The 18528-nt window shown below is 55.7% G+C and overlaps 11 protein-coding genes across 11 annotated transcripts; 5 read left to right on the plus strand and 6 right to left on the minus strand.

The window, feature by feature from the left end:
- Positions 1-4: 4 nt before the first annotated feature.
- L969DRAFT_47766 (uncharacterized protein) lies at positions 5-1829 on the minus strand (the record flags this gene model as incomplete). The annotated part of the gene is made up of 6 exons (XM_014713279.1): positions 5-319; positions 366-626; positions 682-948; positions 1085-1454; positions 1563-1683; positions 1721-1829. Coding segments are annotated over 6 exons (1443 nt in total), but the record flags the coding sequence as incomplete, so codon positions are not given.
- A 116-nt stretch (positions 1830-1945) lies between these two features.
- On the plus strand, positions 1946-2570 carry L969DRAFT_73615 (uncharacterized protein; the record flags this gene model as incomplete). Its single annotated transcript, XM_014713280.1, has 3 exons — positions 1946-2063; positions 2110-2297; positions 2367-2570. 3 exons carry the CDS (start codon positions 1946-1948, stop codon positions 2568-2570), a joined length of 510 nt encoding a protein of 169 aa, XP_014568766.1.
- On the minus strand, positions 2366-3683 carry L969DRAFT_408187 (uncharacterized protein). The gene is made up of 5 exons (XM_014713281.1): positions 3459-3683; positions 3368-3395; positions 3166-3305; positions 2709-3104; positions 2366-2648 (listed from the first exon to the last, which is right to left on the minus strand). The coding sequence occupies exons 1-5, from the start codon at positions 3500-3502 to the stop codon at positions 2600-2602; spliced, it is 657 nt and encodes a 218-aa protein (XP_014568767.1). The 5' UTR covers positions 3503-3683; the 3' UTR covers positions 2366-2599.
- L969DRAFT_93998 (uncharacterized protein) lies at positions 3656-4589 on the plus strand (the record flags this gene model as incomplete). Its single annotated transcript, XM_014713282.1, has 2 exons — positions 3656-3875; positions 4015-4589. The coding sequence occupies 2 exons, from the start codon at positions 3656-3658 to the stop codon at positions 4587-4589; spliced, it is 795 nt and encodes a 264-aa protein (XP_014568768.1).
- On the plus strand, positions 4163-6130 carry L969DRAFT_620281 (uncharacterized protein; the record flags this gene model as incomplete). Its single annotated transcript, XM_014713283.1, has 3 exons — positions 4163-4907; positions 5122-5670; positions 5735-6130. The coding sequence occupies exons 1-3, from the start codon at positions 4638-4640 to the stop codon at positions 6128-6130; spliced, it is 1215 nt and encodes a 404-aa protein (XP_014568769.1). The 5' UTR covers positions 4163-4637.
- L969DRAFT_408478 (uncharacterized protein) lies at positions 6115-7818 on the minus strand. The gene is made up of 5 exons (XM_014713284.1): positions 7759-7818; positions 7221-7709; positions 6993-7174; positions 6307-6941; positions 6115-6256 (listed from the first exon to the last, which is right to left on the minus strand). The coding sequence occupies exons 2-4, from the start codon at positions 7649-7651 to the stop codon at positions 6559-6561; spliced, it is 996 nt and encodes a 331-aa protein (XP_014568770.1). The 5' UTR covers positions 7652-7709; positions 7759-7818; the 3' UTR covers positions 6115-6256; positions 6307-6558.
- Positions 7665-10162, minus strand: L969DRAFT_408468 (uncharacterized protein). Its single transcript, XM_014713285.1, has 5 exons — positions 9944-10162; positions 9638-9888; positions 8425-9583; positions 7759-7771; positions 7665-7709 (listed from the first exon to the last, which is right to left on the minus strand). Exons 1-4 carry the CDS (start codon positions 10115-10117, stop codon positions 7763-7765), a joined length of 1593 nt encoding a protein of 530 aa, XP_014568771.1. The 5' UTR covers positions 10118-10162; the 3' UTR covers positions 7665-7709; positions 7759-7762.
- A 73-nt stretch (positions 10163-10235) lies between these two features.
- L969DRAFT_408516 (uncharacterized protein) lies at positions 10236-11875 on the plus strand. Its single transcript, XM_014713286.1, has one exon. The coding sequence runs from the start codon at positions 10263-10265 to the stop codon at positions 11646-11648; it is 1386 nt and encodes a 461-aa protein (XP_014568772.1). The 5' UTR covers positions 10236-10262; the 3' UTR covers positions 11649-11875.
- L969DRAFT_94002 (glycosyltransferase family 66 protein) lies at positions 11668-14523 on the minus strand (the record flags this gene model as incomplete). The annotated part of the gene is made up of 10 exons (XM_014713287.1): positions 11668-11929; positions 11981-12116; positions 12163-12308; positions 12361-13151; positions 13199-13590; positions 13637-13798; positions 13849-14105; positions 14162-14230; positions 14284-14301; positions 14363-14523. 10 exons carry the CDS (start codon positions 14521-14523, stop codon positions 11668-11670), a joined length of 2394 nt encoding a protein of 797 aa, XP_014568773.1.
- L969DRAFT_86808 (uncharacterized protein) lies at positions 14470-15928 on the plus strand. The gene is made up of 6 exons (XM_014713288.1): positions 14470-14502; positions 14556-14758; positions 14812-14868; positions 14925-15098; positions 15149-15794; positions 15842-15928. Exons 2-6 carry the CDS (start codon positions 14645-14647, stop codon positions 15871-15873), a joined length of 1023 nt encoding a protein of 340 aa, XP_014568774.1. The 5' UTR covers positions 14470-14502; positions 14556-14644; the 3' UTR covers positions 15874-15928.
- On the minus strand, positions 15701-18514 carry L969DRAFT_86810 (uncharacterized protein). Its single transcript, XM_014713289.1, has 2 exons — positions 18457-18514; positions 15701-18400 (listed from the first exon to the last, which is right to left on the minus strand). The coding sequence occupies exon 2, from the start codon at positions 18392-18394 to the stop codon at positions 15875-15877; it is 2520 nt and encodes an 839-aa protein (XP_014568775.1). The 5' UTR covers positions 18395-18400; positions 18457-18514; the 3' UTR covers positions 15701-15874.
- Between the last annotated feature and the right edge of the window lie 14 nt (positions 18515-18528).

Below are 18528 nucleotides of genomic sequence, written 5' to 3' on the forward strand. Positions count from 1 at the left end.
CATATCAGGCGGGCTTTCGAGCGGCATAGAAGTAGTTCGCCAGTTGGCTTGCTTGAGAGTCTGGCGACATGAGCACCCATGAGCCCCGAAGAGGGTTGTAGATGACACCGCGGGTCTCTGTCCATGCTGATGACTGGTTGCGCTGCCATTTCAGGTCCTCAGCGATGAAGGCATTCAGCTCGTCTGGTTTGATGTACTTGTCATAGTGATGCGTGCCTGGCGAAACGAAACCTAGCACGGGTGATTCGGCAATGGTGATGGTCAGTAAGCGAGCCAGCAGCGTCCTTGAGATCGTAGACATCAGGAGGTGACCGCCAGGCTGCACGCTGTTAGCACGAGTAGGGTGATGTTGAGCACGGACTGACCTTGACGAGATGGGCGAGCGAAGTGAGGAACCCTCTTGGATCGTCCACATGCTCGATGACCTCCATCGCACAGACGATATCAAAAATCGCGCCTTCGTCAACGAGATCCTCGGCGGCAGCATGGCGGTAAGTAAGACTGGGCTCTTTCGATTGAGTCGCGGAGTGCAGCGCTGGATCTTGAGCGGCATGGAGAGATGCCATGAGGATATTGGCCGCCGTTGCGTCTATCCCCGTCGTCCTCGCTCCCAACCTCGTCAGGCTCTGCGAAAAATCTGTCTCAGCGATGAAGAGCCAAGGAGCAGCGTGTGGGTCGTACTTCAGAGAGCAAACCGCCTCCGCAGCCCACATCGAGCACTCTCCGTCCTGTGAGCCACCGTCGGGCGGGCAGTACTTCAGATCGAGAGATCCATTGGCGCATAAAGTCGAGTCGGACAGGGTTCATACGATGCAGCAGAGCAAATTCGCCTTGTTCGTCCCACCATTTGGCAGATAATTTGGCAAAATGGGCAACTTCGTCTGCATTGATGGTGCTCGTACTACTCGCTGATGCGGTCGAGAGGCTGCGCGAGAAGGGACGAGGTCGCTGCGACAAGCGCAGACAGCGATTGACGGCCAAGCTCATCGATGCGCTTCACTTCGAAGAGACAAAGCGACGCGTCTTTTGGTATTCAGCCAAGCCGGCCAAGCCGAACAGATTGCAAGGTCTCAAGAGCGCTCACGCCGGCAAAGAGCAGTGTTGTCGCTCGTACAAGCATGCAAAGAGAGGACAGTGGGAATCTAGTCGAACAGACCGAAGCCCTGTAATGGCAAAGCTTGGTCAGGGAAACTGTGTGCAGCGATGAAGGAGAGTGACTTGCCATGTCGTCATCAGACTCTTCCTTCTCTTCCTCCTTCTTCTCCTCTGCCTTTTCTTCTGCAGCAGCGCCGCCTGCAGCCGCACCACCCGCAGCGGGAGCGGCAGCAGCACCACCGCCTCCTCCGGAAGGAACTGAGGCGAGCTTGGAGGATCCGCTGGCGATGAGCTCGTTGATATCCTTGCCTTCTAGCTCGGACATGAGGCTATCCAATCGGCCAGACTCGACTTCGATCCTGTCCGATTCATTGGCCAATTTTGGATAGCATCAAGGAAGCAGCAAAGCAAGCGCAACACACGTCAGCCCCGATGAGTTGTTGAGCAGAGACGAGTGGCAGACTGACCCGACGGTCTCGAGGAGAGAGGTGATGTCACCCTTGGAGGGGCTCGTGTTGCCGCCGGCATTGAGGAGCAAGTAAGCAGCGAGATACTTCATCTTTGCTTGTGTTTCGAGTTGATCGACTTCTTCGTTGGCACCTGACGGATGACCGGCAGAGATGACGGTGAGAGTATCGAGAGACGGATCGATTTAAGCCTTGTGTTTGCAAGGCAGACCAATCTTCAAGATACTTCTTCTCTTTTGCCGACTCGCCAAATTGCAGCCACCGAGCTTGAGTTTTTCAAGTTTAGTCACAGCTGCGCGGGTGACACGTATTCATGGTATCAGCGCTCGCCGTGCTTCCAGTTCGCCAGAGTCATACGTCTGGCCGGAAGGGCACCCGCAAGCATGCAGCTCACTCGCTTCTTGATGAAGCTCAACAACGAGACCGTCTCGATCGAGCTCAAGAACGGCACCTCCGTCGGCGGCACGATCACAGGCACGCTTTCTTCCGCCCTGCGCACTCGTTCGCAGAAATGAGGCCGAGCTCATCATCGTTCGGGCTCGAACAGGTGTGGATGTAGCGATGAACATGCATCTCAAAGCGGTCAAGATGACCGTGAAAAACAACGAACCGCAATCGCTCGACACGCTCTCGATAAGGGGCAACAATATTCGTTATGTCATCTTGCCAGACTCACTGCCGCTCGACACGCTGCTCATTGACGATGGACCGAAGCCAAAGAAGAACAAGAAGAAGGTCGCCTCTCTACACTGATCGGCTGCTCGTTGGCGTTGCTGATGATGGCCATGAGCGAACAGGAGGAAGCGAGAGGACGCGGTCGAGGAGGACGAGGTGACAGGAGCAGAGGGCGAGCTCGTGGGCGAGGCAGAGGGATATGATGATGGTGACGATCGTCGTCGTTCGATCATGCAGCAGTCGAGCAGCAGACTCGTGCTAGACTGGTCAAAAGATGTACATCAATCTGACAACAACATCATTCCAAAATCTACCCATGCGTCCCTGCGGTGACGAGCGCTGGTCGTGTGATGCCCGTCTGTCTAGTCGTCTCGCCTCTCGAGGGCCTGGGGTCCATCCAGCAGACGCGTCCTGTCGTGTCTGTACATGAGCATGATGCGGCTGGTACGATGAGTGAAGCAAGCGACGGACAGTAGAGTGGGCGTGGCGAGCCAGTTGCGCTTGTTGGAACTCCTCTCCTTGCTCCAGATCTGGGAGAGGAAGAAGTAGGTATGTCCCACTGCGATACCCAACAGGTCTCCGACGACGCCGTTCCAGGAGCTACTGAGCACCCAGGAAAAGGCGACGAGCGCGTAGGGCAAGTAGGGCGCGGTGATGGTGATGAGACCGAAGAGGGAGAGCCTGACGTTGGGGTTGAGTCTCGACCAGAGATAGACGAGCGTGAAGCTGAGAGGCGAGCTCAGAAAGGGCGAGGGCGAGAGCGGGGAGAGGATGAGGAGGAGCGTGGCTGAGATGAGGAGCATCCAGAGGTAGTCCGCTTTGCGACCGTGAAACGCGTTTTCTTCGATCATCTTGCTGTATCTCATGCTGATCCGATAGACGGAGATCAGTCCTATGGATGTCAGGTGAGAGCAGAAGAGAGACGGACAAGAAGAAGATGTGGAAGAAAAAGTCGAGCGAGAGGTTGCCAAAGTAGAGAAACGTCGTGAGCAGCCGCCAGAGCTGTCCGCTCTCGAACGTAGCTCGGTAGGTGTGGAAGAGCTGGAAGGCATTGACGATGTTGCATTGCTGCTCATCACTCTGCTCATCAGCGCTGGGGGAGAGGAGGGTGATGCTCGGGTGACACGTGCCACTGCGATGGAAGTACCGACGGAAGCACTGCTTGCACTTGGCTGCTTAGCCAACGCTTTCCTGAGTACGACCGTCGGGGAGAAGGCCTACATCAAGTATGCCTTGGTGATGGGCGGCGTGTCTTGCAGATCCATGCGAGCCTCTGGCTGGGTAGCGTGGTCTGACGGTCGACGGAGACAAAGGCAAGCGCGTCATCAAGCTGAGCTGAGCAGAGTGAGTGGGTGCGAGGGTGGGTGTAGCTGGCCCGATTGCATCCTATCGACACGAGTGGACCAGCCCATGTCAGCATGGATGCACTCTCCCGTCGACTCAAACAGATCGAAGGCGACCTGTCCTTCCAACAGCGTGGCATCCCAGCGCTCGATGAGCTGACTATCTCGAGACCGGTGACGCCTGAGGAGTCTGTGCCAGGCAGGAGTCTACCGAGCCTAGCAGCAGAGCTCCCGATCAAGCACTCCAAGGCGTCACAGAAGCGCTACTGCGGCGCAATCTGCAAGCTACACAAGAGTCCAACAAGCTCTTGCGCGAGCGCCGTATCGTGCAACAAGCGACCCTTGCCCGTCTACGAGAGGAGCTAGACACTGCTCGCATAGAACAAGCCAAGGTTCCGGTTCTCCGCAAGACGATCGTCGCGTTGCGTGAACAGCAAGCGATCCTCCAGAAGAATTGGTCAGACTACACGAGCAATTGAGCGAGCGAGACGCGACGGTCGATGAGCTCATCCGAGGCCGCGCTTGCTGCGAAGAGCCACATGCGGACGGGCAGGAGAATGGTCATGCCACTCGACAGTCGCAGAACCATGCAGCGGATCCAATCTCGCCAGTCTCGATCCGTCATACCGCTTCACCTCCGCAATCGTCTTACAGCCCATCTCAGCTTCTGGCCTCCTCATCACACACCCCGATTGAGCGACCTCTCGTGGTGCACGATCAGCTCTGCTCTTCTGGAAAGAGTCTCTCGCCGTCCAAGCGCATTCGGCCAGAGCCGGATCGCGTGACAAGATCCCAGAGATGGAAATCGATGCCCAGAGCGACTTCGCCGGATCCCTCACCTTACTTGCTCACTATTCCTGCCGACGTACTCCTCTGGACGCGAGCCGAAGCAGAGAGGAGTTCGCGTACTTTTGGCGAAGGTCCCAGACGGGCGAACAAGGGATACATCGGCTGGCTAGAGACGATCTTCTGGCTCGTCACGCCTTTAGGCAAACTAGCCGTCGGCTGACCGATCACGTCTCAGCAGATCTGCAAGGCCAAATTGAATATATGGGAGATGCTCTGCGAGCACTTCGAGATCGATGCGTGTACCGGTACCTTGCCGATCAAGAGCTGCCAAGATGTGCTTGACGACATTTTCCTCGAGCCTGCACTGGCATCACGGGCAGAACAGATCGCTCCCGCTCTGCGACTCTGTTCGAGACATTGGAAAGCACGACATCTCGTCTGGGAAGTCATCAACGATCCGCCCACGTTGGTGCCCCTGCTGGTCGAGCATATCCTCCAGCGACGCCAACGCAAAGTCGGTCCCTCTTCTGGACGGCGGGTGCCATACCGAGCAACATCACGGTGCTCGATACGCTACGAAAGACTTACATGATCTACATGGATGTCGGGATTAGATCATGTATGGCTCTATGAATAATTTGAATTCCTTCGACCATCAGTGAGTGCATCACCGTGAGCGTGAGTTGACGCGATCAAAGTCGATTTGACAAAACAGCAAAAACCAACTTTGAGCAGACTCCGTGGCAATGCAGCAGCCAAGAAGAGTCAGCGCCCGACTGCAAAACGCCACTGTTGACTCGCAAGCTTCTACAAGCCTGCCTAGTCCGCAAGAGGCGCAGCCGGGTCTGCCAGACAGGCCAAAAGATTTATTACCAACGCTTGATACATCTCTCGATGAGGATCTGCTGCTCGTCCCACGACTTGTATCGATAGCGAGCCCTTCTGACGACAGCAAAAATCCATCGGATGATGATGATGAAGACGCAGAGGCGATCCTTGAGCGTGCAAGGGCCAAATACGCCAAGAAGCCTGCGCTTGCACTGTCGGGCCGTACGGATCTCAGTGCCGATATACTCCATTTAGACTCACCAGACGATCCTAAAGAGATCGCACGGCGACGTCTGCGGGCTTTGCTGAGACCGCTGACAAGTTCGGCGGACGTCTATCCGTCAGAACAGCAGCTGGATGTCAAAGGCAAAGGCAGGGCGATCGAAGAACCGTCAGAAATGCCGGCTGTGCGTCTGCGTGACAAGTGGGGAGAAGGACCGGTGAAGCTCTTGACGACGGCCGAAAAGGCAAAGGTACGAAGAGCCGAGCCCATCGTAGGGTCGCACAAAGCTGAATGCCTTTGATGTGTTTGCTCAGCTAAAGAGACCGACTGCTGGTCCTGGCTGGTTCGACATGACGGCTCCCGAGATGACGCCCGAGCTCAAGCGAGAGATTCAAGCGATGCAGCTACACAACGCGCTCGATCCCAAGCGATTCATGCGTGGCGAGTCCAAACGGGCTGCAAAGAAGCTACCAGAGATCTTTCAGTTCGGTCACATCTTGCCTTCGACCTCTCGTACGCCTTTGACAAATACTGGCGGTCCTGTTGCCATGCCGAAGAAGCGAACCTTCCTCGAGCAGCTCGTGCAGGACGAGAACGCAAAGACGTACGCCAAGAAGAAGTTCCTCGAAGTGCAGGCGCGTTCGCAGAGTGGCGGCAAGAAATTCTACCAAGCCCGCACGGCTGCTCGCAAACGTCCCCGAAAGATCTAGTGTATATCTTGTTGCTACAACAGTGCTGATTGCATTCACTCGAGTTCCATACAAGCTTCCAGCAGCGCGCGGGAACCGCCAGAAGTGACTCGCTCGAGCACCCGATACTGCAGTTCTTTCACACTGCTTCCAGCAGACCTTTAGTCTTCTCCCCGCAAGAAGTAAACGAGGCTCACTCTACAGAGCCGAAAACGGCGTCCACAGTCGTACTGATGGATTCGACGGCATGATCTGCATCTCCCGTAGTAATTTCTTCACCCGTCATCTCGAATGCCACCCGTAGACTGGCAGGTCCAGCAGGATTCTGCTGCGAGAAGACAGTGGTCGTCGTGCGAAGGTAAGGCGCGTTGCCTCTGGAGGGCTTCTTGAGCGCCATGACCTTGATGGGGAAGCGAGACTGAAGCAGACGAAGCTCCTCGATCAATCGCCTAGCTGCTGTCCACATCAGTACTATCTGACGTATCAGTGCCTGCTGGCACGTCAGCTTTGCCTATTGGAATTGGCGAACGACACACGTAGGGCCTTGTCTCGGTATCAGCCTCGATGGCTAGACGAAGACGATCGAAGAGGAAACGGGTCGCCGCGAGGAGTTGGTCAGGTCGATCTTGCAGTGCATCGCTGGTTTGCGCTCGCTTGTACTGCTCTTCCTGTAACGGCGCCCGCAGCCAGTAGACATGCTTGCGCTTGATGACGCCCTTTGACGATATATCTAGGGTCACTTGCAGCTCATCGCACAAGCACAGTTTGATCTGGCCTGATCGTAGGCCGACAATCTTACAGCCAGTGATCCGTTCGAGCGCCTCATAATCATCTGCGATGCACCTCGTGAGTAATCGCAATTTTGACGAGGCCGTGTGGGCACCTTTGAGACGTCGTACTTCTGTTTGCGTGAACCGGCGAACGCGATCACAGTAGCTTGTGCTTTTGGCTATCGTGCTTTCCATATGCGACATCTCTGCATCGATATCGGCGCTCTTCGACTCCAGTCTCTCCAGCTGTCCCTGCACTTCGGCATGGTCTTTCTGAATCTCCTCCAAAGCCGCTCTGTTGTACCCGTCAGCCGTGCTTGAGCACAGTCGCGATGACATACCCCTGCTCTGCGATGGCGAGATGCAACGAATGGAGTTCGTCTTTGTCTGATGCGTCAAGCTCGCGCTGCCGAGCCTGTTCCCGCACAAGCTCTTCTTTCAGTCTGCCATACTCGCTACGAAGATCCGGCAGCAGCTCCGTCACGTTTGCGCCCCAGCTCGCTACTTGTGCTTGGTCCTGGGTAAGTACTCTGAGCTCGCTTCTCTCATGTATGGATCTGACTGACTTGGCGAAGCTGAGCCAGATTGATCTGCAGGCTATCACAGACTTGCAGGAAGAGCTGCGTTCTGAAGCTATACCAATCGCTGCGCACATCGAGGCGACACCATGTCTTGACCAGCTTGAGCTCGCTCTCGATGGCCGCACGTTTATCATCGTCTGCACGAAGCCATTCTGAAAAGATGCGAGGTTGACTGAGCTCGATAACCTCATCTATTTCTTCACGCGCCGCGCGATTCTCCTTGAGTTGTTCGCCCAGCTTCATGACCATCTGATCCCAGTATCAGCAAGATTGACCGGCAATGCTCGACGATACGCACATGCTTATACGTATCGAGGAAGAAGACAGAAGATGCTGCGGCTTTGATCTGTTCTGCAAGTAGCGAGCTGCCAAAGCCTTTACGCCATCTCATTTAATATTCGCTCGAGGCAAAGAACGGAAGACTTACTCTCTCGTGGACGATTGGGGGATGCTGCAGACTTGCGACTGGCAGGAACGATCATATCGCTCATGAATTGAACCCCGGTGATCTCGAAAAAATCATCGACGGTCAAGACAGGCTGTGATACCTCATCAGCCTCATTTCACCGTCGTGCTCGCTGCCTAGACCCACCTGCTGCTCCTCCTGGACATCCACGGGGACTGTTTCGCTCGCTGACACGAGGTCGACGTCACCTGCCATGGACCGCCGACGAGACGGGCTGGCGGGCGGCATCGTGACCTGCGATTGACGCCTAGCTTCAACTGGCGCTGCGCTAGCTTTCGTAGGCGTCGTCCGAGCGTAGCCCAAAGGTCTAATCGCACTAGAAGGCGCAGAGAAAACGTCTTGGCTGCGAGAAGGCGTGCGCTGGAGCTGATTGCCTTGCTGAGGGACTCTCATTGGCGTAGGCGTCTGATTGACTGCGAGGGTGGCTTGAGCTGCTACAGGAGTCGAGGCACTCTGAGAGGCTCGCAAGGGTGTCAAAGATGCTCTGGGTGTGGAGATCGTCTTGAGAGGCGAAGCAACGCGTCGCGGAGAAGGAAGAGGAGTGATACCGGTCTTTTGAATGGTGCGACGAGGTGAACTTGCAAGGGAGGCGCGCGCTTGATGCTGCTGAAATATCCGATGCTGTACCTCTGTTGAGGTAGGCCGCGCACCGATTGCAAGGGAAGGACGCGCCGGCCGTGGCAGGAGCGATTCGCGATTGCGGATCCTTCCGTAGGCTGTTGTGAGCTCCATGTCGGCTGTCGACTCAGCATCGGACAGATCGGCATAAGCTTGTGTTTCGTCCGCATCATCCAAGAAGGCCAAGCTCGCAGCGCCTCGATTTTGAGCAGATGGCAGTGGCGAAGGAGCATGGGAAGATGACATACTCATTTCGACAGTGCGATCGCTATCTTCATGCACTGCAACGTTGATCTGGCTATGACGAGAGGACCGTCCGGCCGTGCTCGTGCTGACATCAGCGATGGGGGCCTGATAGTCAGTCCCGAGACGGTTGCGCATGTGGTAGTCAAATGCGGCCGTCTGATGGTCGTCTGCAAGATCCATGCTGACTTCACCGCTCGTAGCACTGTTGTGGGAGACGGAAGTGTCGTCTGTAGCAGTAGCCAATGACATGTCCTGTTCCTGATCGCCAGGACTAGGAGCAGGCGCCTGGCTTTGCGCCAGTCGGTTGAGTACATTGGCAGTCGGAGTGGAGGTGGTCAGCCGCGTTGCACGATTGTGCGTCGTCGCATCGAAAGCTGCCGTCATGTTCTCATCTGGCATTATCATCGATTCGTCCATGAGATTTCCTTCGGCAGAAGCCATAGACATGTCTATGCTGGTATCAAGGGCGAAGACATTCGCAGACCCGAAGGTTGGGCGAGGCGGTATCGCGCTGACATACGGCGCGGCAGTCGGGCGCAGGTTCTCTGGTATCTGATACTTTCTGCTTGGTGTCGCAGTGGCGCTGGCAGAAGAGTAGATCTCGCTCGGTCTGCGTGCGTTGAGCCGCGCGTTCAATGCCGGAAGATCAGAGCCGTTCGATATGTCCATGCTCGCCTCGCTCTCGCTCTCTGCATCACGTGAAATTGGCGCTGCAGATGCGCTCTGTGTGTGGGGCGGTGACGCGACGGACGCGGTGGAAGCGAGGGACATGTCACTATTTGCTTCTATCGTCCTGCAAGCGTCATTCAGACCCTGATCGATCGACCGTCATAGTCGGACAACTTGCCTGATGTCTGCATTGGCAGCAAAGCTGACCCGACGCGCGAGTGACATCCCCTTTGCCTGTTGCGCATTGGCGACTGCAAGCTGTGCATTGCGTTGCAGTCGCTCTTGATCTGCCTGGCGCTGCATCTCGGCATACGAGATGACATTGCTTGACTTGCTGAACATGCGCGGATTGTAGCTTGACGTGAGATCTTCGTCATATTGCCCAGTATTGCTCGACGGACGCGGCTTAAGGATTGACCGCCCAGGGATCTGGACGTCGATACACATGAGTGACGACCACTTTCAGCCTGCTGAGACGTACAACGCTCTTGCGTGCAGCTTTGTTGGGCGATGGACCTCCTCCAAGCGATTTGGCGCGTTTCTTGCTCGTCCCTGAGCCATGAGGACGATGGTTCTCCTTTTGTTGCTCTTCCCGCGCTTCGGGCTGTGCGAACGCTGGCATGGATGCTCGCGGTCTGCTGCTGCTGCTCGAAGGCATGATGGGCGTGAGCCTGCAACGATCAGAGGCTCTACAATGTCTGCACTTGCCGCGAGCAACATTGAGCGTGTGTGTCACGTGACTGTCATCTATCTCGCTTTCGATTGCTCGTCACGATTGGCCACACCCTCACGAGCAACCCGGCATGAACGAGGAAGACGAGCTCGAACGGTTCCGCCGTCAATGGCGGGAAGAAGTGCGAGCAGGCAAGACGCTCACTTCGGACATCAGACAGCATCGAGGTGCATTCGAGCCTCAACCAACTCACCATGATCGCTCCGTCAGCGTCACCAGCTCGCCAGAGCAGAAGGTGCACACCGAGCTCGAACCAGACCACGCATCGATGACTGCACTCGAGATCTACGAAGAAGCAGTCGTTGCAGAGCGTCAGGGCCGGATGAATGATGCCTTGTCGGCCTACAAATTGGCGTTCAAGCGTGATCCCGATATCATGGCAGTCTATCAGCGCAAGATAGAATCACAAGCGGACGGACACACTACAGAACACGAGGGTGCGCGATCGGACGAGGAGCCAGTGGACGAGCTAGCGTTCGACTTTACGCGTACCGTCACCGTCGGAGCGGATTACGAGCAGGCGAGTACAGACGATGTCAACCATCCGTCGTCTACAGCACGCTTACGGCGACGTCTGCTCAAGTCTTACGGGCAGTACAGCTATCTGCCGCTGCAAATGCGAGTGCATGCAGAAGAGACACACGAGCAGCGCGATGATGCCACAGTAGATGACGACATTAGCTTCCATCCTGCCGATACCGATCAGCCCATCCCGATCAAGCGACTTCCGCCAGAGATGATCCATCTCATCTGCATCAAGCTCGTCGAGCCGCGCGAGGTCGGCTTTGCGCCCGACATTGCCAATCTTGAGCGGCTTGCACTCGTCTCGAGACGGATGAGATTGTTGACCCTAGATAGCTCGATCTGGCGAGCGACCTGCCTGGACGTCTTCAGAGCTCCTCAAATAGACCCTTCAGACTCTGCTGGCTCCGTCGTCAAGAAGCACCATGCTGGAGATTATAGGCGGATGTTCATCGAACAGCCTCGAATAAGAACAGAGGGAGCCTACATCTCTGTGCTCACGTATGTCAGAAGGGGCGAGAGCGAGAACGTATGGGTCAGGCCGACTCATCTGGTGACGTTCTATCGTTTCCTGCGCTTCTATAGCGACGGCAGAGTCATCTCCTTGCTGAGCACCGAGCCGCCCAACGATGTAGTCAGAAGACTCGATTTTGGCCTCAGAGCAAAGGGTGTATCATTCGGACGCTGGAAGTTGCGAGGGTCACAGGTGCATATCTGGGATCTGACAGAGCCAGTCGCAGATCGGCAATCGCTAAAGTACACTTTCACCATGCGATGCTTGCTCAAAACAACGCACAGAGGCAAGCAGAACAAGCTCGAGCTCCAGCAACTCTGCACGCTCAACCGGTCGACGCTCGAAGCGACAGAAGTTCCGCTCGTTCACTCAAAGCCGTTTCATTTCTCGCGTGTGCTGGCATACGAAGAGTCTCGGTAGATTTCATGTTGTTTGCATTCTATGCTCTAGAGGCGGATGCTCGCCTTTTTGTCTTGCTCTTCGACACCTTTGCGCGCTTCCTTCGCTTGCCCGCGTGGAATGCGTTCGCAGTCGAGTGAGTTCGTCCAAGAGCATCCTCATCTTTGACTTTATATATCCTCACGAGCCAGTTGCCGGATGTGTAGGCCTCTTCCAGAGAATCGAGGACTGGCCCGACGGAAGGCATCCGAGCTTGTCTGACTCTGTCGATCGCCGTCTGCCCATTGTACAGATCGTTGAATCTGTGCATGTGTGTCAGCTCGCACACCTATTCGCAAGGCTTAAGAAAGCACCTGTAGTAGGACATCTTGTACATCAAACTGTTGCGCATCGCTGGCGAAGCATCGTCATCGACCTTGTACTCGCCCCGCGCGGTAAAGTATTCTTGCTCTTTGATCTCCTCGGGCCAGATTCCCTCCGAGATTCGGACTGTAGGACATGTCAGGCTTGTCGGGAACAGCAAGGCATTACGCACTCATCCAAAGGAATTTGTTGATATCATCGCCAGAGTACCCAATGAGGCCGCCAAAGACGATGAGTACGTAATCGACATCATGCTGGCGCAAAATAGGATACGCGACTTCTTCACGCGACGACATGGCCTTGCCCACCGTCGCGATGCTGTCCATAGTGTTAGCGCGCAAGCTATAGGAAAAAAGAATTGACGACCGACTGAGTGTTGTTCCAGGTATTATTGTCAACGAGCGTCGTACGGTCTGCAAACCCAGCAATCTGGTAGCCATAGTCCCACCAACTCATGATCTTCGCATCCGGTGCAGTATTTTGTCTGAGCCAGTAGTAAGCCTCTCTGAAATCGTCAATGATGTTCGTCGAGCCATCTTGGTTGTGCGAAGCCAGCACGACAGAGGGCGAAGAGTAAGCAGACGAAGTGACAAAAGTGCAGTGTAGGCAGAACGAGACGAGCAGTGCGCTGAAGACGGTCAAGACTGCAAAGCGCACGTCGAGCGAGTAGGGACCGGTCGAGCGGCTCGTCTTGAGCGGTATATCATTCGAAGCTTTGGCTATCTTGGCAGCAGCTGCTGATTTCTTGCGCTGGGTCGCACCGACGGGCGCAGAGACTGCGCTCGTCTTTGCAGATGGTTCATCGCTATCGGTGATCAGGGTCGGATCGACCAATGGCGCAGAGGGCAAGTCGTCCGTCGCAGCGACTTGCGAGCCTGGCACGGCAGGATCGAGATAAGCCGTATAGACGGAAGAGACGGCCATTGCGGCAGTGACGCAGACGACGGGTGTTAGCGTGAGCATCAATCTGACCATGACGCCTGCAAAGTAGCTCGCAAAGACGGCGTAGACGATGATGAAGACGTGCTCGTCCCTGAGCTCTCTGAAGCAGAGGAAGACGCCAGCAGGGAAGAGATAGATGAGCATTTGCAGATCGAAGAAGAAGCTTGGCCAGGCGGTCGGCTGATGTTCGCTGACTGACGCAATGATCGGAATATGGATCTGTGCTACCGTCAGCATTGGTCGTTGGCTTGCAAGAATGAACATACCTTGGCATAGCCTGTATCGAAGAGGGAATAGAATCTGCCATTCCATTGCTGGATATAGCCGCCCTTTGTGAGTCCGACGATTGCAGCAGCACCCAATGCAGCAGCAGCGACGAGAGAGCCGCGCAAGAGCGACTTGAATTGCTGAGATGGCACGAGACTTCTGACGAGTTCGGCAAAGGCAACGAGCTGGAGCAAGCCAAATACACCGAGAGCAGCCATGTGCTCGGATGTTCTGATGGGTTGAAAGCCGACAAAGGGGACTTGCATGCTAGCCAGGATTCCGATGGCGTAAAAGGCAGAGTAGGCCACGTAGAGTCGTGAGGAGAAGCGACCCATGCAAAGCAATGCAAAGGCATGCAGCGGAAGCATGTTGGTAATGAAGGCATAGCCGCCTGTGACGACGTCAGCGGCATTCGAGACGAGCGCAGATGGCCTCACCCCATGCGGCAACCATGTAGAAGTAGAAGAGAGCGGTCAGAGCTCCGTAGAAGGCCGAGCCTTCCTTGAGTGCTTTGATCCAGAGGTAAAAGGTGAACATGAGGATGAAGATAGCAATCGCTTCGTTATCATAAGATCCTGCCACGGAACGCGAGATGTATCCTGCCCTTCCGTCAGCATGTAAGCCTTGCCGATGGAGGCGACTGGTGTACCCGGCGCAATACCAATGAAGAGTGCTGCCCACAATCCAGTTCCTTCGCCCCCTTGTCCGTCTTTGGAACGCCCGACCTCGCGCCCGAAGAGATAGGTCGAATAAGCTGTCAGGCCAGAGAATCCAGGCGCCAGCATGACGCAGACTTCGCGAATGTCGACAGGGACCGAGAGCCACCTGAGCGCGTTGAAGATGATGCCGCTCGTGATCATCAGCCCGGGGTAGATCGTTCCTCCTACTACTCGACCGAGCGGATACCTATAAACTGGTTGGCATGAGACTATCGGTTTCCCGACGTGAGGCATCCGACTTGCCATGCCGTTGGATCGAACCAATTCCAGAACTCGTAGACGCCTTTCTCTGCGAGGACCTTTGTCGCACGACTGTAGCGGCACCATAAGCTTGAGCGCGTGCCTGAACAGCGCAAGGCACTTGCAAATTGAACCATGGATCGCTGACCAACCATTTACAGTCCTCAGTGCGTTCACATGGAAGCCGACTGAGAGAAGACATACAATTCGTGGATGATGGACTCGAAGCGAATGACGGCAAAGAGTCGGCTGGCAACTGCTGCGCCTGCGATGGTCGCCAGGATGACAACGCGCAGGAACGAGAGCGTGTTGGCCGTCGCGGCGGGTGTCAGTGAGACCCAAGGGTAGGCTCCCTGTTCCACCATCGTGGGAGGGTGCAGCACTGAGCTGTGGGCAGGACGAAAGGCCGGGCCGTCGACGTGGCGATGGCACCTCCCTCCGTCGTCGACGCGAAGTCAAAAGTTGCGCGAATCAGAGACGATCATGATGTTGACTCAGGCAGCTGTGCCTGCGCCGATGAAGATGGATGAAGTGGCGGCACGACCGACTGCGTCTCTCCTGCCGACGGACAAGCCAGCAGACGCACCCGAAGCCTGTCCCGTCAGTCCGACCTTGAGCTGACTCATGCCTGTGCTGATCAAGCGACCGAACAGGGCACAGAGTCTGAATCTGCCGGCAAAGCTTCAGCATGCGACGGATGTCCCAATCAGGTCTGTCCCATGTCGTCTGCAGACTTCGTTTCGCTGACGGATATTGCTACGGACAGAATATCTGCGCTACCAACACGAACAAAGGACCCGATGTCGATTTGCCACTCATCAAAGACCGCATGAGCTCTGTCAAACGGAAGATCCTCGTTCTGAGCGGCAAAGGAGGTGTGGGCAAGAGCACGTTCACCACCGGACTTGCCTGGGCGCTCGCAGCAGACGAAACCGTCCAAGTGCGTGCCCCTCGTTGTGCTGGCCAGCAGCGCTCATCAAGCTAGCACAGACCGGCATGATGGATATCGACATCTGCGGTCCTAGTCTGCCACTGATGCTAGGGCTGCAAGATGCTCGACTGCATGCTACCTCATCAGGCTGGTCGCCACTCTACGTGCTCGACAACCTTTGCGTCATGTCGATCGGCTTCATGCTGCCTTCCTCGAGCGATGCAGTCATCTGGCGGGGGCCCAAGAAGAATGGTCTCATCAAGCAATTCCTCAAAGATGTAGACTGGGGAGAGTTGGACTACTTGCTCGTCGATACTCCACCGGGCACATCGGACGAGCATCTCTCCATCGTTCAGTATCTCAAAGAGTCAGGCATAGACGGTGCAGTCATCGTGACAACACCCCAAGAAGTAGCGCTGCAAGACGTGAGAAAGGAGATCGATTTCTGCCGAAAGGTCGGCATCAATATCCTCGGCATCGTCGAAAACATGTCTGGCTTTGTCTGCCCGAGCTGTCACGGACAATCCGATATCTTCATTCCCAGCACAGGCGGTGCAGACAAGCTCGCAAAGGACATGGATCTTCGCTTGCTCGGTAAAGTGCCCCTTGATCCTCGAATCGGCAAATGCTGCGATTTCGGCAAGAGCTTCTTAGACGAATATCCCGAATCTCCTGCAACGCAGGCTTATCTTGACATTGTCGACAGTCAGTCATCACCGTCTCTAGCGGGACAGCGCTAATGATGCATGCAGACATACATGCCATACTTGACACTCAAGTCTAGTCTAGGCTCGTATGAGCTTGACGAGCCGATGAAGAGACGCGCTGCGGATCTCGAAGCCGTCTGCGGCGAGCATGTCGACCAGTCTGTGCGCATCATCGCTGGCGCCCATAGTCCACAGACCGTTCAAGATGGTAAACCACGAATCGGCATGGAGCTGGCCCGTTGTGGCTCCCTCGACGGCGTCATCGCTGTGGATCCCCCTACGAGCTCTCATCTCATCGAAGAACTGTAGCGCCATCGCCTTGCCGTACTCACTCCCGAGGGAGAGATAGGCAGACATGAACATGTTGTAGCCAATCCGGTTGAGTGCGATGTTGCGTCGTCTCATTCGTTCGACCAGTCCTTGTGCTGCCAGGAGCCCGAGGTTGTTCGCAAATGCAGATCCGTCCGCAGATGAGCCAGAAGGCAGCGTACCAATTTTGAAGCTTTGGTATACTCGGAGAGCATCCGCCGAAGGTGCTGCAGTTAGGGCAAGCTTGAGAAAGCCTTGTATGAGACAAGTATACGTTATCTCGTTGGTCTGCAGGCCAGTCGCTTCGGCCTCTCTGAGCATGGCGACGGCCGCTCGAAGATCTTCAAGCCTTCCGCTCTTTGCCATATGATCGATAACTGTCGTAATCGTGGCAATATTGGGCGTCACTTTAGCATCTGACATTGCCTTCCACAAGCCGGGCACGGCTTCAGGCTGCCCGGACGAGAGCATAGCATCGATCAGAGTGGTGTAAGTCCTCACGTCAGGCTCAAGCTTGTGCCTTGCCATGAGTTGCAATACCTCGTCGATACCCTGCAAGCTCGGTGTCTTCCTATGAGCATGGTAGTCTAGCAAGATGTTGATCGTATCGATGCCGAGACGAGCGCCAGAAGTAATCATTTGTTCAATGAGAGCCATTGCCTCTGTCGTTCTTCGGCTATGCATCATACCGCCTATGATCTGATTCATTGCAGCGCGAGGTAGAATGCCGTTGGGATAACGAGCGAGCAAAGTCTGATTAGCCAGCATGACATCAATATACTTCATTGCGGTCTCGGTTTCCGAAGCTCGAAAGTAAGCAGTGATGAGGGCAGCCCAGGCCGAAGCATCAGGCTCGATACCAGAACGCTTCATGCGATCAAAGGTATCGTGCGCCGCGTCTGGATCGAGACGGCGAGCATGACTGTCCAAGAGCGCCAACCAGACTGTCGCAGTCGGTCTGTGACCTCGATCGTGAATGAACTGCCAGAGTGACCTTGCCTCTTCGACCATGCCAAGCTGCACAAAGGCAGCCAAGAAGCTTGCGACTACCTCCGGCGTCAGGCGCGCTGTGTCGAGGCTGTGTGTCCTTGCGCCATGTTCTGCTTGCGTAGAAGGAGGCAGGTCGAGTTCAGGAGCGTCCTCCCAATGAGTGAGTAGCCAGCCGTCGGGCTTGCTGAGGTCGCTAGCCGACCTGAGTGCTTGCCATGTATGCAGCGCCTTTGCTCGTTCGGATCGGCGTATCCAGAGGATACATCTCGCTCGCCAACCGGCCTGACCGATCGCTGTGTACGTTTGGGCGAAACTGAACTGACATAGCCAGTCGAGTGCCCTCCGACGAGCAGCAAGTGTGGCACTGTCCGTCTTTGTGAAAGCCTCGCAGAGCCATGACTCTGATACCAATGTATCGAGAGACACGTTGGTAGCGGCTAGCCAGGTCTTCAGCAAAGAAGGCAGTGGCGGCGAAGTAGGCTCGAGCGAGTGCGCGACGATAAAGGCAGAGAAGAAACTGCCCGCTAGCTTGACTCTTTCCTCCGACCCACTCGTGGCCTGTAGTCGGCGGACGAGCAGATCTTGGATCTCGAAGACGCGTTGACGAGCATGATGACTGGGCACTAGTGCCTCTCGCCAAGCCCACTGAGCGAGAGAACTGCCGGGTCTTCTCTTCTCATCTGTTGTGTCTGTACGGAGCGTTTCTTCGAGCAATATGTCACGACAAGCTTTCCAGCGGTTGGTACTCATGCGGGCCATGGGCTGTGTGTGCGCGCGCTTGCATTGCCAGATTGCGATCGTCCTCAATCCTTGGAGCACTTCCAAACGAAGACGAGATGCCATGCCGAGCGCGTGTATCTTGCACCAGCCAGCTGTCATGCAGGAATGCCAGACGGCTTCGTAGTCTTTGTGCTGCCTCGGGTAGCGTCGGACGACATTGTGATCAAACGAGGTCGCATTCCATCCGGCTATGTGGAAGCCGCGCCAGATGGACCGCATAGCACGATCATACACAATCTGTGGTGGCTCAGCAGCATCGCCTGCTCTGCGTTTGGGTTGCTCGTCTGCTGGCAGAGCGATCTCTGCGAGTCTTTGCAACATGACGCGAGGATCAACCCTGTGTGTGCGAGCAGAGCCCTGCTGTCGCTCGCTGAGCACCATCAGAGGTTCTGCCGAGTCACTCGATCCAGTCGCTAGAGAGTGTGACAGGCGACGAGTCTGCACAGCTGCCAGGGCAGGTCGCAGACAGTCGAGCAGGCAAAGAGCTCTCTGAGGGGCTCGGCATATCTGTCTGACCATCCTGATCTGTCCATCATGTTGCGTCATCAGATGTGCGGAGGAGAAACCCATCGAGGACGTACAGTGGCTGCACATGGGTCCACTCTCCGTCGGCTGAGTAGCTGGTCGGGTCGAGTCGTGTCAAGCTTGTCGCG

Source organism: Mixia osmundae (assembly GCF_000708205.1).
Source record: "Mixia osmundae IAM 14324 unplaced genomic scaffold scaffold_4, whole genome shotgun sequence".
Lineage (NCBI taxonomy): Eukaryota > Fungi > Basidiomycota > Mixiomycetes > Mixiales > Mixiaceae > Mixia > Mixia osmundae.

Bases quoted from the DNA above. Each gene is read 5' to 3' on its own strand.
- L969DRAFT_86808 (XM_014713288.1), top strand. From the start codon at position 14,645: ATGTTGACTCAGGCAGCTGTGCCTGCGCCGATGAAGATGGATGAAGTG. The intron at 14,869-14,924 runs GTCTGTCCCATG...TGCTACGGACAG, and splicing joins GCGACGGATGTCCCAATCAG to AATATCTGCGCTACCAACAC. The intron at 15,099-15,148 runs GTGCGTGCCCCT...AAGCTAGCACAG, and splicing joins CAGCAGACGAAACCGTCCAA to ACCGGCATGATGGATATCGA.
- L969DRAFT_408516 (XM_014713286.1), top strand. From the start codon at position 10,263: ATGAACGAGGAAGACGAGCTCGAACGGTTCCGCCGTCAATGGCGGGAA.
- L969DRAFT_408468 (XM_014713285.1), bottom strand. From the start codon at position 10,117: ATGCCTTCGAGCAGCAGCAGCAGACCGCGAGCATCCATGCCAGCGTTC. The intron at 9,889-9,943 runs GTTGTACGTCTC...ATCGACGTCCAG, and splicing joins ACAAAGCTGCACGCAAGAGC to ATCCCTGGGCGGTCAATCCT. The intron at 9,584-9,637 runs GCAAGTTGTCCG...TGACGCTTGCAG, and splicing joins GCTGCCAATGCAGACATCAG to GACGATAGAAGCAAATAGTG.
- L969DRAFT_408187 (XM_014713281.1), bottom strand. From the start codon at position 3,502: ATGGATCTGCAAGACACGCCGCCCATCACCAAGGCATACTTGAT. The intron at 3,306-3,367 runs GCACGTGTCACC...AGTGATGAGCAG, and splicing joins TCGGTACTTCCATCGCAGTG to CAATGCAACATCGTCAATGC. The intron at 2,649-2,708 runs GTCCGTCGCTTG...CAGACACGACAG, and splicing joins CTCGCCACGCCCACTCTACT to GACGCGTCTGCTGGATGGAC.
- L969DRAFT_408478 (XM_014713284.1), bottom strand. From the start codon at position 7,651: ATGAGGTTATCGAGCTCAGTCAACCTCGCATCTTTTCAGAATGGCTTC. The intron at 7,175-7,220 runs GTATGTCATCGC...CGGGTACAACAG, and splicing joins CTCGCCATCGCAGAGCAGGG to AGCGGCTTTGGAGGAGATTC. The intron at 6,942-6,992 runs GTGCCCACACGG...GGTGCATCGCAG, and splicing joins AGAAGTACGACGTCTCAAAG to ATGATTATGAGGCGCTCGAA.
- L969DRAFT_86810 (XM_014713289.1), bottom strand. From the start codon at position 18,394: ATGGTCAGACAGATATGCCGAGCCCCTCAGAGAGCTCTTTGCCTGCTC.